Source organism: Hyalella azteca, unplaced genomic scaffold (assembly GCF_000764305.2).
Source record: "Hyalella azteca isolate HAZT.00-mixed unplaced genomic scaffold, Hazt_2.0.2 contig17367, whole genome shotgun sequence".
Classification (NCBI taxonomy): Eukaryota; Metazoa; Arthropoda; class Malacostraca; order Amphipoda; family Hyalellidae; genus Hyalella; species Hyalella azteca.
Window position 1 is genome coordinate 162,199 of NW_025947153.1, and position 16,001 is coordinate 178,199.

The following is a 16,001-nucleotide window of genomic DNA, read 5'->3' on the forward strand; positions in this document are numbered from 1 at the left end:
TATAAAATAATGAAAAATATTAAACAATTGAAAATATCAAATAATGGAAAACATCAAATAATGAAAAACATCAATAATGTAAAACATCAAATAATGTAAAACATCAAATAATGTAAAACATCAACTAATGTAAAATATCAAATAATGTAAAATATCAACTAATGTAAAACATCAAATAATGTAAAACATCAACTAATGGAAAACATCAAATAATGTAAAATATCAACTAATGTAAAACATCAAATAATGTAAAACATCAACTAATGTAAAATATCAACTAATGGAAAACATCAAATAATGTAAAACATCAACTAATGGAAAACATCAAATAATGTAAAATATCAACTAATGTAAAACATCAACTAATGGAAAACATCAAATAATGTAAAACAACAAATAATGTAACTGACTTCGACGAGTTCTCTCAAGGCTCTGTAGCATCGCTCGAGCGCCTCCTCTCCCCCAGGCTGGTCTGCGTCACTGCCTGTCTCCATGTCCAGCTAGGGATATGGTGGGTAGGAATAGCATTATGTGCCGCCTCTAACAAGGAAATGCTACGTTCTGGGTAGGAATAGCATTATGTGCCGCCTCTAACAAGGAAATGCTACGTTCTGGGTAGGAATAGCATTATGTGNAATTACTGCCACATTACAATCATCCTGGAATAAAGAATTACTGCCACATTACAATCATCCTGGAATAAAGAATTACTGCCACATTACAACTGTCTCTTATACACATCTAGATGTGTATAAGAGACAGGCCCGTGCGTCTCACGAACGCGCGACGTCGCCACGACGTGTCAGAAGTGTCCCGTGACGTGTCCGATACCTGCAATAACGTGACACTTACAGTCACATGTGTCAAGTATCACTGAGACAGTGATAAGTTAAAAATGACAACTAACCGTGTTATACAAGTTGTGAAGTGACACTTTACAGTCACATGTGTCAAGTATCACTGAGAGAGTGAGGTGTCCGATACCTGCAATAACGTGACACTTTATAGTCACATGTGTCAAGTATCACTGAGACTGTCAGATGTGTAATACAAGTTATGAAGTGACACTTAACAGTCACATGTGTCACTTACAGATATCACAGAGATTTGATACATTCATTGGAGTGACACTCCGGAGTCAAATGTTACTTTTAAGTGCGTGGTTAGGGGAAACTGAACAAAAGGGGGGTAATAAATCTTGCGTTTTATTTGAGAACAAAAACAAAATAGAAAATGCATTTCACAAGAAGACATGAAGTGGGCAGATAGAAGTTGGACATGAAAACATGAAAATTGGTTAAAACGAAGTTGGGCAGAAAGGCATGAAGTTGGAGAGGAAAACATGAAATTGGACATCAAACATGAAATTGGCTAAAATTAAGTTGGGAAGGAAGACATGAAAACATAAAGATGGACATGAAAACATGAAATTGGACATGAAAACATGAATTTTGACATGAAAACATGAAATTGTCTAAAAAGGAAGTTGAGAAGGAAGACATGAAAACATCAAGATGGACATGAAAACATGAAATTGGGCAGAAAACGTGAATTTGGACATGAAAACATGAATTTGAACATGAAAACATCAAGATTGACATGGAAACATGAAATTGGACATGAAAACAATAATTTGTGCAGAAATACAAGAGCTAACGACCCAAGTGTCCCGTGACGTGTCCGATACCTGCAATAACGTGACACTTACAGTCACATGTGTTAAGTATCACTGAGACTGTGAGATGTTGGATACAAGTTGAAAAACATGAAATTGGACATGAAAACAATAATTTGTGCAGAAATACAAGAGCTAACGAAGCATGACCTGGTTGGCGAAGAGAGTGAGGGCGTCATCGTTGCTACGGCGCCTCTCGCTGGGGCAGGTGGGGGGCAGGAGGGCCTGCGGGGGATAGGGGGGCAGGAGGGCCTGGTGGGGGTGGGAGGGCATGGGGTTCTCCAGCAGCCACGTCACCAGCTGGTTCATGTGTCGTCCTGTAGCTTCCACTTTGTTTATTGCTGGTAAACACGAATTATAATAAATTATAATAAATAAGCACAAGTAAATTGATTTAAATTGCTGGATTAACAAAAATTACAATGAATAACCACATGTAAATTGATTTAAATTGCTAGATTAAGACAAATTATAATGAATAACAACAAGCAAATTGATTTAAGTTGCTGGATATACACAAATTATAATAAATAACCACAAATAAATTGATTTAAAGATCCAATTTTCCAAGAAAATAGTGTATTTGTAATAGTGTAAAAATTTAAAGTTATTTATAAAATTATAAATTTAATATATTTAAAATTAAATTTAAATATTTTTTCAAAATAGTGTAAAACAATAGTTCTTGCAAAAACAAATAGTGTATTTTCAATAAATTTTCAACAAATCAACACTTTTTAAATCATTTTCATTGTTGAATTTTTCCAAGAAATGGTATTATGAAGTAGGTATTTCAGTGAATGTTACTAAAATTTTAAAGAGCATCGAGTTAATGAATTATCGACTATCGTTACTAAATGATAGCCAAGCAATCATAGATTGTGCCATAATTTAATTCTAGATAGCTTCATGAAAAACTTAATATCTTAAGTTTTATTAAAAACTTATTAAAAACTTAATATCTTAACTTAAAGCTTCATGAAAAACTTAAAGGCCAACATATCTCATAGAGTAATAATCACACAACTCAGTGGCAAAAACTTAACTCGTTAGTCTATGTTTACTTAAATGATTATTCGTGCAAATATAAATGCTGTCTCTTATACACATCTAGATGTGTATAAGAGACAGGTCGTAGCTCGTGCGGTGGCCTGCATATAATATGATATTAGTCCTAATATTTTATTTTATTTAATTATAATTTATTAGAAGACTAAAGTAAATTTAAAGTAAATTTAACTGCCTTCATGGATAAATAAGCTTGTGCGGTGACCTGCATGAAATAATTAAATATCAGCCCTGATATTTTAATTTATCTAATTATAATGTATTAGAACAATGAAATAAATTTAACGGCCTATGTGGATACATATAAGTTAGATATTAACAATAATAATATTAATATTTTTTAGGAATCATTTGGCAATTTCACATGTTCAGCATCACATCAAGAGGCAGATAAGTTGTAAGAAAAAGTAGTGAATAATGATGGATTTGAAATTGCAATTAAAAATGGCCATCCATGAAAATCTCGAAATTCGTGAGCGGGTGAATGTCATACAATAACATCCCATCAACTGACTCCAGGCTATAACAAGATCAAATATCCAAAGATCAAATATCCAAAGATCAAATATCCAAAGATCAAATATCCAAAATAGTAGTGAATAATGATGGATTTGAAATTGCAATTAAAAATGGCCATCACAGATGGCCATTTTTAATGGTCTTTACTAGAAGTAGATGTAGATTAAATAAACACACTAAATAACGTGTTTATTTAGTGTGTTACGCGGTAAGATACTACTTCTTACCGCGTAAATAAGTATATTAAATAAACACACTTAAATAAACACACTAGATGGATATTTGGTCTTTCAGCGATTTAGAAGACACTATTGATGGATATTAAGCATATTCACCCTCAGAGTAATAATAATATCACGCTTATCCGAGACCCTTGCTCGGAAAACACGATTTATTTACCATACTGTTGTTATATATCATGTTGCTATATAGTATCACGTTGCTATATACATCATGTTGCTATATATGATGTTGCCATATATCATGTTGCTAGAGGTATATCATGTCGCTATACATCATGTTGCTAGAGGTATATCATGTCGCTATACATCATGTTGCTTTATCAGGGCCTGACACAGCAAGGGTGAGTGGGTCGACGTGACTCACCTGTGTCGCGGTAAGCACCAGCAGACGACACAGTGTCACTCAGGACGAAGATGGGTCAACGTGACTCACCTGTGTCGCGGTAAGCACCAGCAGACGACACTCAAGAGGAAGATGGGTCGACGTGACTCACCTGTGTCGCGGCAAGCCCCAGCAGACGACACAGGTCACTCAGGAGGAAGATGGGTCGACGTGACTCACCTGTGTCGCGGTAAGCACCAGCAGACGACACGCAGGAGGAAGATGGGTCGATGTGACTCACCTGTGTCGCGGCAAGCACCAGCAGACGACACTCAAGAGGAAGATGGGTCCATATGACTCACCTGTGTCGCGGTAAGCACCAGCAGACGACACTCAGGAGGAAGATGGGTCGACGTGACTCACCTGTGTCGCGGTAAGCACCAGCAGACGACACTCAGGAGGAAGATGGGTCCATATGACTCACCACCTGTAACACATACATCTGTAATACAGAATACACCTGTACTGTTACATCTGTACATACACCTGTAACACATACATCTGTAATACAGAATACACCTCTAAACAGCGAGTATCGAAACCAAAACTGTTCTGATCATCGTTGATTTCTGTGAATGCTGGCGTTGACGAGATAAAAACCTCCTAACAGAATAATTAACTTATGTCAGAAGCTGCAGTTTTCACAATAAATGGCTGCCTTACTTTGGGAATCTTAGTTTTCAATATGGGCATTTTTGTACGTAGGTAGTTTATGTGCTTAAAAATCTTAGTTTATAAATGCAAATAATTGCGATGCCAAGCAACATTTTTTAACGAGGAATGAAACGTTTTTTATTGTATTATCTGTTTAATTGCCTGCGGTTGTTCAGCTGAAAATAACAACTAACCCTGCACTGTACCACAGCAAGGACCGCATTAACAACTAACCCTGCACAGTCCCACACGCGGCCCCTGGCAAGGACCGCGCGCAGCCAGGGTGCGCAGAAGTGTAATGGTATCTCCTGTCCCCGATAAGGTGCTGGCAGATATCACAGAGCGTCATGTCCCCCACAGATCCTTCGTCAGAAACATCGATCCTGACGCCAGCGCTGCTGTCTCCTGCAGTGCCGCCCCTGCCTACGCCTGTCAGGAGACCCAAGTGGCTACGAGACCATCGAGACGTTCCTCGCATGCTGCGTTCACCGTTGAACTGCAATAGTGATAAACGAGTCATTCTTCATTATTTTAATAGCAGTATCGATTCATAATCATTCGGCAATAGTGATAAACGAGGCATTCTTCATTGTTTTAATTGCAGTATCGATTCATAATCATGTGATTACTATAAATAATATCTTTGTGTTTTAACCAGACGCTTTTCAAAATTGCAACGTTCCTCTCATGCTACGTTCACCGTTGAACTGCAATAGTGATAAACAAGGCATTCTTCACTATTTTACTTCCTGTTTCGATTCATAATTATTCAAGTACTATAAGTATCCTCGTCGTTCAACTAGACGCTTTTCAAAATTTCGTTGGAGATCGGGATAATGCATGGCAAATAGCAAATTTTAATGGAAGTAAATAGCACATAAAATAGAATAGGTACAGAATGGTTTTAAAAATTTTAATCTTTAAAAGAGATTAACGTCCTGGCATAGTTTAAGCTTTAAGAAAACGAGGAATATTGGTCGTCTGAATAAAAGAAAACGAGAATAGAAAAAATATAATAAAACATAAAACGCAAGAAAATTTTACCGAGTTCATTGAAATAAGAAAATCAACCGCAATTGCGTCAAAAGGTAGTGAAATCACTACAATTCGTGATTTCACTACAAACACTACAATCACATTCGTTATATTACAAATATGAAGAGCACATTCCATTGAAATAAACTTCAAAGATCACAGAAATGATAACCCAAAAAAGACTCAAGCGCATTTTTTTTGATAGCATCCATGCATTTGAATTACCGTCCGTAGATTTTACTAAATTATTCTACACACTTGCGTTCCTATTCACAAAAACATTGCATATAATGCTTTATATAAAACAATCATTATTTAAAAGCACAGTCGGCATAAGCCTCGTATAGGCCGTATTAGTATACCCAGCATAATTTACAAATCTTCACTATATTTACATAGCTCTCGTACTCTTAAATTGAGGAATAATTTTAATGTAAAATATCAAAAAATGCAGAATATCAAATAATGTAAAATATCAAACAATTGAAAACATCAAATAACGGAGAATATAAAATAATGTAAAATATAAAATAATGTAAAATATCAAATAATTGAAAACATCAAATAACGGAGAATATAAAATAATGGACAACATAAAATAATGTAGAACAACAAATAATGTAAAACATCAAATAATGTAAAATATCAAATAATGTAAAATATAAAATAATATAACTGACTTCGACGAGCTCTCTCAAGGCTCTGTAGCATCGCTCGAGCGCCTCCTCTCCCCCAGGCTGGTCTGCGTCTGAGCCTGTTTCCATGTCCAGCTAGGGATATGGTGGGTAGGAATAGCATTATGTGCCGTCTCTAACAAGGAAATGTTACGTTCCGGGTAGGAATAGCATTATGTGCCGTCTCTAACAAGGAAATGTTACGTTCTGGGTAGGAATAGCATTATGTGCCGTCTATAACAAGGAAATGTTAGGTTCTGGGTAGGAATAGCATTATATGACGTCTATAACAAGGAAATGTTAGGTTCTGGGTAGGAATAGCATTATATGACGTCTATAACAAGGAAATGTTGGGTTCTGGGTAGGAATAGCATTATATGACGTCTATAACAAGGAAATGTTAGGTTCTGGGTAGGAATAGCATTATATGACGTCTATAACAAGAAAATGTTACGTTCCAGGTAGGAATAGCCTTATGTGCCGTTTAGACCTAGTGAACGTTACGTTCCAGGTAGAATTATCATTATAAACTTTGTCCATCGAAGGAAAATTTACATTCCGGGGAATAATGTCAGTATTAAAACAGGACAAGCTCCTTATTTCGTGTAATGATGTTGATTCAATATACGAAATTTAACGTATTCGTTCAGCATTACTAAAGTAACACAAATTAGAGGAAGCATTAGTTTTACAAACCATCATATAAATAAATGAAAATTGTGAGCAAGATTTTTCTTTTTTAAATATATTTTAAGCACAGGATATAAACTAGGACTAATAAATGAAAATATCTGGCAAGAAACTTCTCTTGAAAATATATTTTTCAATACCGAACACGCAATTAGGCTAATAACTGAAAATATCGATCAAGAACCTTATCAGAAAATATATTTTTCAATACTGGACACATCAGGTTACTACGTAAAAATATCAATTTAGAACCTTCGCTTCAAAATATATTTTTCTATACTAGACACAACGTTAGGTTAGTACGTAAAAATATCACTCAAGAACCTTCTCTAGGAAATATACTTTTCAGTACCTGACACAACATTAGGTTACTACGTATAATATTAATCAAGAACCTTCTCTTTAACACGTTGACTACGAAGTGGTACATATGTGTACCACGAAATGTATTTCTCCAGGACGTAGAGGTACATAATTCAGGTTGCCTAAAATCGGCCAAATCCGTGAACAAAAAAGGCCACAAAAAGGCCGATAACTCAAAATATACTAGTTTATTTGTAGGTTCCGCTATAAAAATTCCATTTATTTTCTTTTTGCAGTATTTGAAATTTAATTAGGAAGTACCCCTATCATAAATTTTTGCCGGCCAACGCAATTGAGAAAAACTAAATCACGGAATTTGTCCCGAAAAAATGACCGTCTGGCAACCTTATTTAAAAACAGTACAAAAAATGAAATAATAGTACAAGATGAAGCAATCGTAGTCAACGTTTTGAAACATATTTTTGTAAGCAACTCTCGTATATATTTCGTAAGCACCTCTCGTACATATTTAGTAAGCACCTCTCGTCTATAGTATGTACACAACCCACCTGACCCTGAGCACCGAGGGCAGCAGCGACGGCAGCAGCGTCACGACCATCAAGCATCGCCTGACGGAGGCGCAGGTTGTGGCGTAGGGCGTCGCCCCGACTCATGTGGTAGGGGCGCCCCTGCTCCCGCTCCCGCTGCTCCAGGCTGCTGCGGCCTTCACATACAATGAAATTTATATTTTAATAGGAATTTATCTAATATACAATCATTAATTCAGTTTAAATTATAGAGAAATTAGCGACCTTCACAAGCAACGAACTTGGTATTTCAATAGGAATTTATCTACATAATCATTAATTCAGTTCAAATTATACAGAAATTAACACAATTATTCGAACGCGTTTAAATTATTTTACAGAGAGGTTCAGTTTAGAGGAAGTTATTTTCACGGGATTATCGTTGATTTAGTTTGAATTTGAAGTATTTTCTTTGCCTCAATTGTTTTGTGCGTCAAGCACCGTAGTCTACAAAAGGTTCCGGATTTGTGTTTTTGATGTTAGGTGTGAATATCCACTCAATGAGTGCTCAATTTCTCATAATCTGGGAGGATTATTCAAATTTTTTCATAATCAGTAATGATTATCAACAAAGTTCTCATTGTTAGGGGCTGCATTTAGGCAAATGAATTATTTATTAAGTGTTTTCAATTAATTCTCTCTTTTTGTCCCCAGTGTTTGAATGTTAGATTGATTCAGACCAGTGGAATACTAAAGCCAGTTAAAGTAATTTTTGTGCCAAGTCATCTTCTTCATGGGTTGTTATTGACCAAGGCAGATTTGCTTTTCTGACCTAGTGCCTTTTGCTGAATAACCTGCTGCATTAAATGAACCTGCTTTCTGGCTATGCTGATATCAAGACTGACCTGTTGCTGAACTGCTGATAATGCTATTCTTGGCTCTTTAAATAGGTGAGTAAAGGGAATACTCTTGCCACGCATCTCAGTCCTAAATTTTAATTATTGAATGTTATCAGTAAATATTTGTACATATAATCAATCATCCCTTAAAGTTGTTTTACAGTTTTGCATTAGGTAGATCAATTTGTTCTTATGTGTTCCTAGTGTACTTATGTGCTTCAACTTCCAAGTGTTATTGTTGGATAGGTTTTATGTGTTCTTGTTCCTGCACTTTTGCAGAGCGGCCAATGTGGGGCAAATTCTGGGCCAATTTGGAGCGCATTCCGGCAAGTTCTGAGCTAATTTAATGCCAGTTCTGGACGAGTGACAGGCAAGCTTTGGGCTCACTGAGCCACATTGCAGTCGAGTCTTGGGCTGCTCTTGAGCAACTCGAGCTGACACTAGAGGCCAGCGTGGATGCCTCTTTAAGTCCTGTCCAGCAACTCATGTCAGAGCTGTCCTAACGTGCCAGTTGAGTCTACCCCACTGCTACTCACAAGTAAGACCACCGCCGTCTTGTTTCTTTGGTGCGGACGCCACTTGATGGACCAGGCCTGACCCAGGGCCCATTTTTGAGCCCTTGATTCCTTGGTTTCATTATTCTTGATTTGATTTATGAATAGTTCTTGCAAAAACAAATAGTGTATTTTCAATAAATTTTCAACAAATCAACACTTTTTAAATCATTTTCATTGTTGAATTTTTCCAAGAAATGGTATTATGAAGTAGGTATTTCAGTGAATGTTACTAAAATTTTAAAGAGCATCGAGTTAATGAATTATCGACTATCGTTACTAAATGATAGCCAAGCAATCATAGATTGTGCCATAATTTAATTCTAGATAGCTTCATGAAAAACTTAATATCTTAAGTTTTATTAAAAACTTATTAAAAACTTAATATCTTAACTTAAAGCTTCATGAAAAACTTAAAGGCCAACATATCTCATAGAGTAATAATCACACAACTCAGTGGCAAAAACTTAACTCGTTAGTCTATGTTTACTTAAATGATTATTCGTGCAAATATAAATGCATAAATTTGCAAATTTTGTTAAGTACATCTCTAGAGATTTTGCCGCTAATGAACATTAAAATTAATTTTATTATTTGTACGTCTCTAATTTGCCGCTAATGAACATTAAAATTAATTTTATTATTCGTTCGTCTTTAATTTGCCGCTAATGAACATTCAAATTAATTTTATTATTTGTACGTCTTTAATTTGCCGTTAATGAACATTATAATTAATTTATTATTCAAATCTCACTATTAGCAGCAAAAGCGGCCTGGATGTGGCGAAGGCTGAACCCCATCTCGAACAGCAGCGGCAACAGGCTCGACTGAACTGTCAATGAACCACCACCTCCACTAGCTGCCTGCCCTCCACTAGTGCCGTGACTTCCTCCACAAGTGCCCTGGCCTCCACTAGTGCCATGACTTCCTCCACAAGTGGCCTGGCTTCCACTAGTGCCATGGCTTCCACAAGTGACCTGGCCTACACTAGTGCCGTGGCTTCCTCCACAAGTGCCGTGGCCTCCACTAGTGTCGTGGCTTCCTCCACAAGTGCCCTGGCCTCCACTACCAGTGGCAAGGTCTCCTCCACTAGTGAATCGGCCTTCACCACTAGTGGTATCGCGGCCTTCTTCACATGAGGCGAGAGCTATTGTCAGCTCACCGAAGGTACACCCTGCTCCACGAGTGGTTCGACCTCTTCCAATAGTGGAATGCCCTCTCATACTAGTGGTTAGCCCTCTGCCACTAGTAGAGTTGTGTTGAGGGGCGCTGCTGACGGTGGTGGCGAGGGAAGAGCTGACGCTGGCGTTGGCGGCGGCTGGCGCAGAGTTGGACGAAGTCAAGGGAGTAGACGATGATGCGAGGACAACAGCGCTGTCGTAGCTCGTGCGGTGGCCTGCATATAATATGATATTAGTCCTAATATTTTATTTTATTTAATTATAATTTATTAGAAGACTAAAGTAAATTTAAAGTAAATTTAACTGCCTTCATGGATAAATAAGCTTGTGCGGTGACCTGCATGAAATAATTAAATATCAGCCCTGATATTTTAATTTATCTAATTATAATGTATTAGAACAATGAAATAAATTTAACGGCCTATGTGGATACATATAAGTTAGATATTAACAATAATAATATTAATATTTTTTAGGAATCATTTGGCAATTTCACATGTTCAGCATCACATCAAGAGGCAGATAAGTTGTAAGAAAAAGTAGTGAATAATGATGGATTTGAAATTGCAATTAAAAATGGCCATCCATGAAAATCTCGAAATTCGTGAGCGGGTGAATGTCATACAATAACATCCCATCAACTGACTCCAGGCTATANAGCAGGCGACACTCAGGAGGAAGATGGGTCCATATGACTCACCTGTGTCGCGGTAAGCACCGGCAGACGACACAGCATCACTCAAAAGGAAGGAATAATCGTCGTGTTCAGGATCAATTATGCCGGCAGCCTGGGCAGCACCGAGGCGTCTCAGGAAGCGGCGGTACGTCAGGTTGCGCAGCGTGTCCAGGGGCGCCTCGCTGGCCGAGAGCAGCAGAGATGAAGAAGCTGGTGACATCCCCGGGGCCATGGAAGATGAGGTCCCTGATGATATTTCGTCTATGAGAGATATATAGCATAAAGATCCCGACCATTAATTTAGTCTGTTAAATATAATATATGATATTTGCTCTATGAGCAATTTAGAAGATGAGGTCCCTGATAATATTTGGTCTATGAGCGATAGATATCATCAATTCGTGGACACTAATTTGGATTTTGGTCTGTTATGTACATGATATTTGGTCTATGAGCGATAGATAGCATCAATTCGTGGACACTAATTTGGTCTGTTGAATGTAGTATATGATATTTGGTCTATGTGCGATATCCTTAGTGGTATCATTAGTATTTGTTTCAGACGTAGCAGTCCCAGGCCACAATGGACCAATGTCCATCCATATATCCTGGACACTCATTTGGTCAGTTAAATGTATTATATGATATTATATATCTAGTCGAATCTATTTAATTAGTAGCATCATAGCAGAGAAGGTTACTAGACTCTCAGAAGAAGGTGTCTCGCAAAAAAAAAACTTCAAAAATTCGCATCAAAATATTCTAATAGGAAATTAACTGTAAAAATTATGTATCCTCACAAGTGGAGCAGAAGATTGGTTTAAGTATTTAGGCAAATCAATCATAAATCGCTATTGATGTATATTAAGCATATTCACCCTCAGAGGCGGAGTGAAGCAGCGGGTGGGTGGGGCGGTGGGCAGGAGGCCTGGGAGAGGAGCTGTGCGATCTGCTGCGAGGGTCCTCCCCAGCAGCGTCGAGCAGCAGAGACTTTGGTCTCTCGCAGCTCTCCTTCTGCACACAACGAGTGAAATTTTTGATTGCAAATTCAATGTTCAATTTAATAAAAAAACATCGGAAAGAAAAAAACATTAACTGCTTTCAGTTTGAGAGAAGTAGCTTCAGTTTTCGAGGTCATCAAGTCTGGTATATTAATTTCAACATGTACGTATTGCCACCGAGAATTATGTATATTCTATTTCGTTATATTTGTAAATTACTCTTTATATATCGAAATGTATATACATTATATATATTATATTGCCACGGTGTGCACATTACACATTATAACATATATTGCCATATACGTAAATCAATTATTATATAAGGAATGGTATATACAGTATAAATATATTAAATGTCACGTTGCATTATATATATTCTATTGCATTATTTTGCACTGTTAGAAAAATTACCGTTAACGGTATTACCGGCGTTTCAGTGACCGGTCGGAACGTGAAAAGAAACATCGCGTCGCCGTTTTTATTCTAATTTTACACTAGAAAACCGTAAAACATCTGATAATAACGGAGAAACCGTTTATTTTCACGGGGCGACCGAAGCAGCACCAGGTGCTGGTGTCACGAGGCCCTCAGCAGACGCTAGGACCAGCACGCTGTGCTGTGCCTCACTGATGCTGCACGACTCTTCTGCTGCTGCCTGTACGCTGGTGCTGTGCAGTAGGCTGTGGCAACGCTGTACCCACAGCATCTCAACCGGTCTACGGGATAAATAAGCCTGTGAATAATTGAATAAAAATAGCACCTCAAGCGGTCTACCAAAGAAATTAGCTAGTGTAAAGCACATAGGCTGTGGCAACGCTGTACCCACAGCATGTCAACCGGTCTACGGAAAAAAATAGCTAGGGTAAAGCATAAATAATTGAATAAAAACAGCACGTCAACGGGTCTACCAAAGAAATAAGGTAGTGTACAGCACGAATAATTGAATAAACAAAATCTACAGTTCATCATGACGATCGAAGTTTATTCGCGTCATGTATATTTAGTCAGTTGTTAAATATTCGAGATTTTGAGTTGACTGTCGAACATACTCTGAGAAAAGAAGAATGATTCGAAGTTTAGCATTTGTAAAGTAGATTAAAATTGATAATTCAATCGTAATTATAGCCCAAGTATTGATAATTTGACGTTACATATTTCAGTTGCTCTCGCAAAGGAGTTAAGCTCTTAACCTGACATGTGCACTAATCAGTCATTCATCATTCAGGACCAAGAATCATTCATCATTGAAGAGCCTTCATCATACAGGAGCTTCCATCACACAGGAGCCTCCATCACACAGGAGCCTCCATCACACAGGAGCCTCCATCACACAGGAGCCTCCATCACACAGGAGCCGCACTTCTCGTAAGGGCTAGCGACGGTGGCGGCGAAGGCGAGGTCCTTCACGAGCTCCCTGACGGCGGCTCTGACGCTCTCACCGACGATTGCCTGGCCCTCCGAGTCGTCTTTCTTCTCATTACAATCATCCTGGAATAAAAGATTACAATCATCCTGAATAAATAATTACTGCCTCATTAACAGAGAAATTACTGCCTCATTACAATCATCCTGGAATAAATAATTACTGCCTCATTAACAGAGCAATTACTGCCTCATTACAATCATCCTGTAATAAATAATTACTGCCTCATACTATCATCTGCAGCATATCTTTTTGATTAACAAAGCAATTATCAAATCTGTTGACCAGACAAATAAATTAGAAAATTCAGCGACAAAGTTAATGTAACCAATAATTTCTAATGTACAACGTTCAGATAAAAATCTTAAAGAGAAACAAAGGAGATAGGCACGCGAGGCCTTTATTTAAAACTGCATCGAACGTTATTAAAAACAGAACTGGAATTATTAAATTATTATTGAAAACGGAATTGACAGTTATTAAAAACGGCATTGACCGTTATTAAAAACGGGATTGACTGTTACTAAAAACGGGATTTACCGTTATTGATAACGGCATTTGCTGTTATCGATAATGACATTACCTGTTATTATTAACGGCATTAGCTGTTATTATTAACGGCATTCGCTGTTATTATTAACGGCATTCGCTGTTATTATTAACTGCATTTGCTGTTATAATATACGTTATAAACCACGCAATAAACGTTTTTTATAGCCACGTTATATAGCACCTTAGCGCTAGAGTCTGCCGAGCCCTGTCGGACACGAGGCACGAGGATGGTCTCTGCGAAGTCCGGCGCGTGCAGCAAGCAAGAGACGCTGCGTAGGGCCGCCCCCTGCACCAGCGCCAGCTGCACGCACGTCTGCTCTCTGGCGTACACTGAGCCGTCTTCCTTCTGTACAATTATGACATATTTTATTATGACAAATTACGATGATGGTCATTTTATATTAAATATTATAATGAAAAATCATGATTATGGTATATTTTATGATGACAAATTATGATGATGATGGTCATTTTATGATGAAAAATTATAATGATGGTCATTTTAGGATGAAGATTATGATGAAAAATAATGATGATGATAATTTGACGTTGAAAAATTATGATGATGGTCATTTTATGATGAAGATTATGATGAAAAATTATGATGATGGTAATTTTACTTAGAAAAGTATAATGGTAGCACGTTTTAAGGTATTTGTTCGTAACAAACAATCAGTTACACACGAGTTATTTCATACAAAAATCTCACATTAGTGCGGGCGTCTCGCACGCGCTTGGGCGTGCAGGCGATGGATGCTTCATGGACGCTCTTGGCAGCACAGTTGTCAACCCGCGACGCCTGCCGTGGACCTGGGGAGGCGGTGGCGCTGGTGGGGGCGTCCGTGTGATGTGCAGCATAGGTGCCGGTTGATGCCACAGGCACTTGAGCATTCACCTCGTCCATGATGCTCGACACGAGGCGTTCCGAAAGCTGGTTCATCGCAGGTGTCGGTCTGGGTAAAAGGATTATGATGGTCGAGATGAAACTAACTCGGGTAATACACAATCAGATTTTTATGTTAAAAAAGATACATGGGTTTCAATTTTAGAATTAGATAGCATTACCGATACTCTAGTACGGTCAACTCATAGCTAGCCTTTTAACGTAATTTTTACAATATCCCTACAACTTTCGTCTAATATCTTAAATTCTTTGCAAGCTCAACCTAACTTGATACGTACATGAATATTCCTGCATCTGATAGGATTTCAGGCGTTTTGAAGGTAAACAAAAAGCAAATTAAAACAATTAACATTGCAATTTATGGAAATCGTTTCCAGGTATATAGGTATCGATCGAGGAAGACCGGATGCGAGACGTTCACCGCGGTTCGACTGAACCAAAAGTTCAGAAAATCAACGAATTGGCCTCTTAACAAAAAGAACAGAAAAGCAAAGCCATCTTATTTTCCTCTCAAGTAAAAAAAAAACAGCCAAAAATTTTTAGTCTCACTCGTTAGGCTTGTCTGAATTTTGGGTCCGTTTCCAAACGCTGCTCTCCGGGACAGCCGCCCGGCCGCTGGAACCCCGTAGGTCCAGAGGGATAGGCCTCGGTAAACTACCCAGGGCTTGCGGTATAGGCCTGGTTAAATTCCTCAGGTCTTGGATAGGCTCAAGTCGTCGTTTCTTTAAATTGTCAGTCACGAGCACCGCAGGAGGACGTTTCTTTAGCGGTTCAGTGAGGGCAAGAGGGGGAAGGTTCGAGAGCGTGGCGAGCCCCGAGTGCGGCTCATAAAAGTGAGGGCATGAAGGCTGCTGTACAGGAGATGCTGCGGAGCTGCTGCTGCTGCTGCAGCTGTTGCTCCTGCTACAAGTTTCGTCTTTGAGGCGTGTCGGCCGGACTGGGAATGGGATCTGGGAAAAATAAATATCTAACATTATTTTCAATGAGTCCAACAGTTTATATAAACGCGAGGTTGTAGTAAACATCCCCTGACAAAAAA

General features: G+C 38.2%; 1 protein-coding gene across 1 annotated transcript; it reads right to left on the reverse strand.

Annotated features, from left to right (window-relative positions):
• Positions 1–741: 741 nt before the first annotated feature.
• LOC108679788 lies at positions 742–15,936 on the reverse strand. The gene is made up of 10 exons (XM_018168513.2): positions 15,512–15,936; positions 14,768–15,011; positions 14,240–14,404; positions 13,444–13,571; positions 12,637–12,799; positions 11,958–12,093; positions 11,104–11,325; positions 9,977–10,618; positions 1,826–2,016; positions 742–831 (listed from the first exon to the last, which is right to left on the reverse strand). The coding sequence occupies exons 1-10, from the start codon at positions 15,934–15,936 to the stop codon at positions 742–744; spliced, it is 2,406 nt and encodes an 801-aa protein (XP_018024002.2).
• Positions 15,937–16,001: the final 65 nt, after the last annotated feature.

Coding starts and splice junctions, on each gene's coding strand:
- LOC108679788 (XM_018168513.2), bottom strand. CDS start 15,936: ATGTTAGATATTTATTTTTCCCAGATCCCATTCCCAGTCCGGCCGACA. Junction 12,800..13,443: donor GTCGCTAGCCCTTACGAGAA/GTGCGGCTCCTG, acceptor TTTATCCCGTAG/ACCGGTTGAGATGCTGTGGG. Junction 11,326..11,957: donor GCTTCACTCCGCCTCTGAGG/GTGAATATGCTT, acceptor AAATATCATCAG/GGACCTCATCTTCCATGGCC.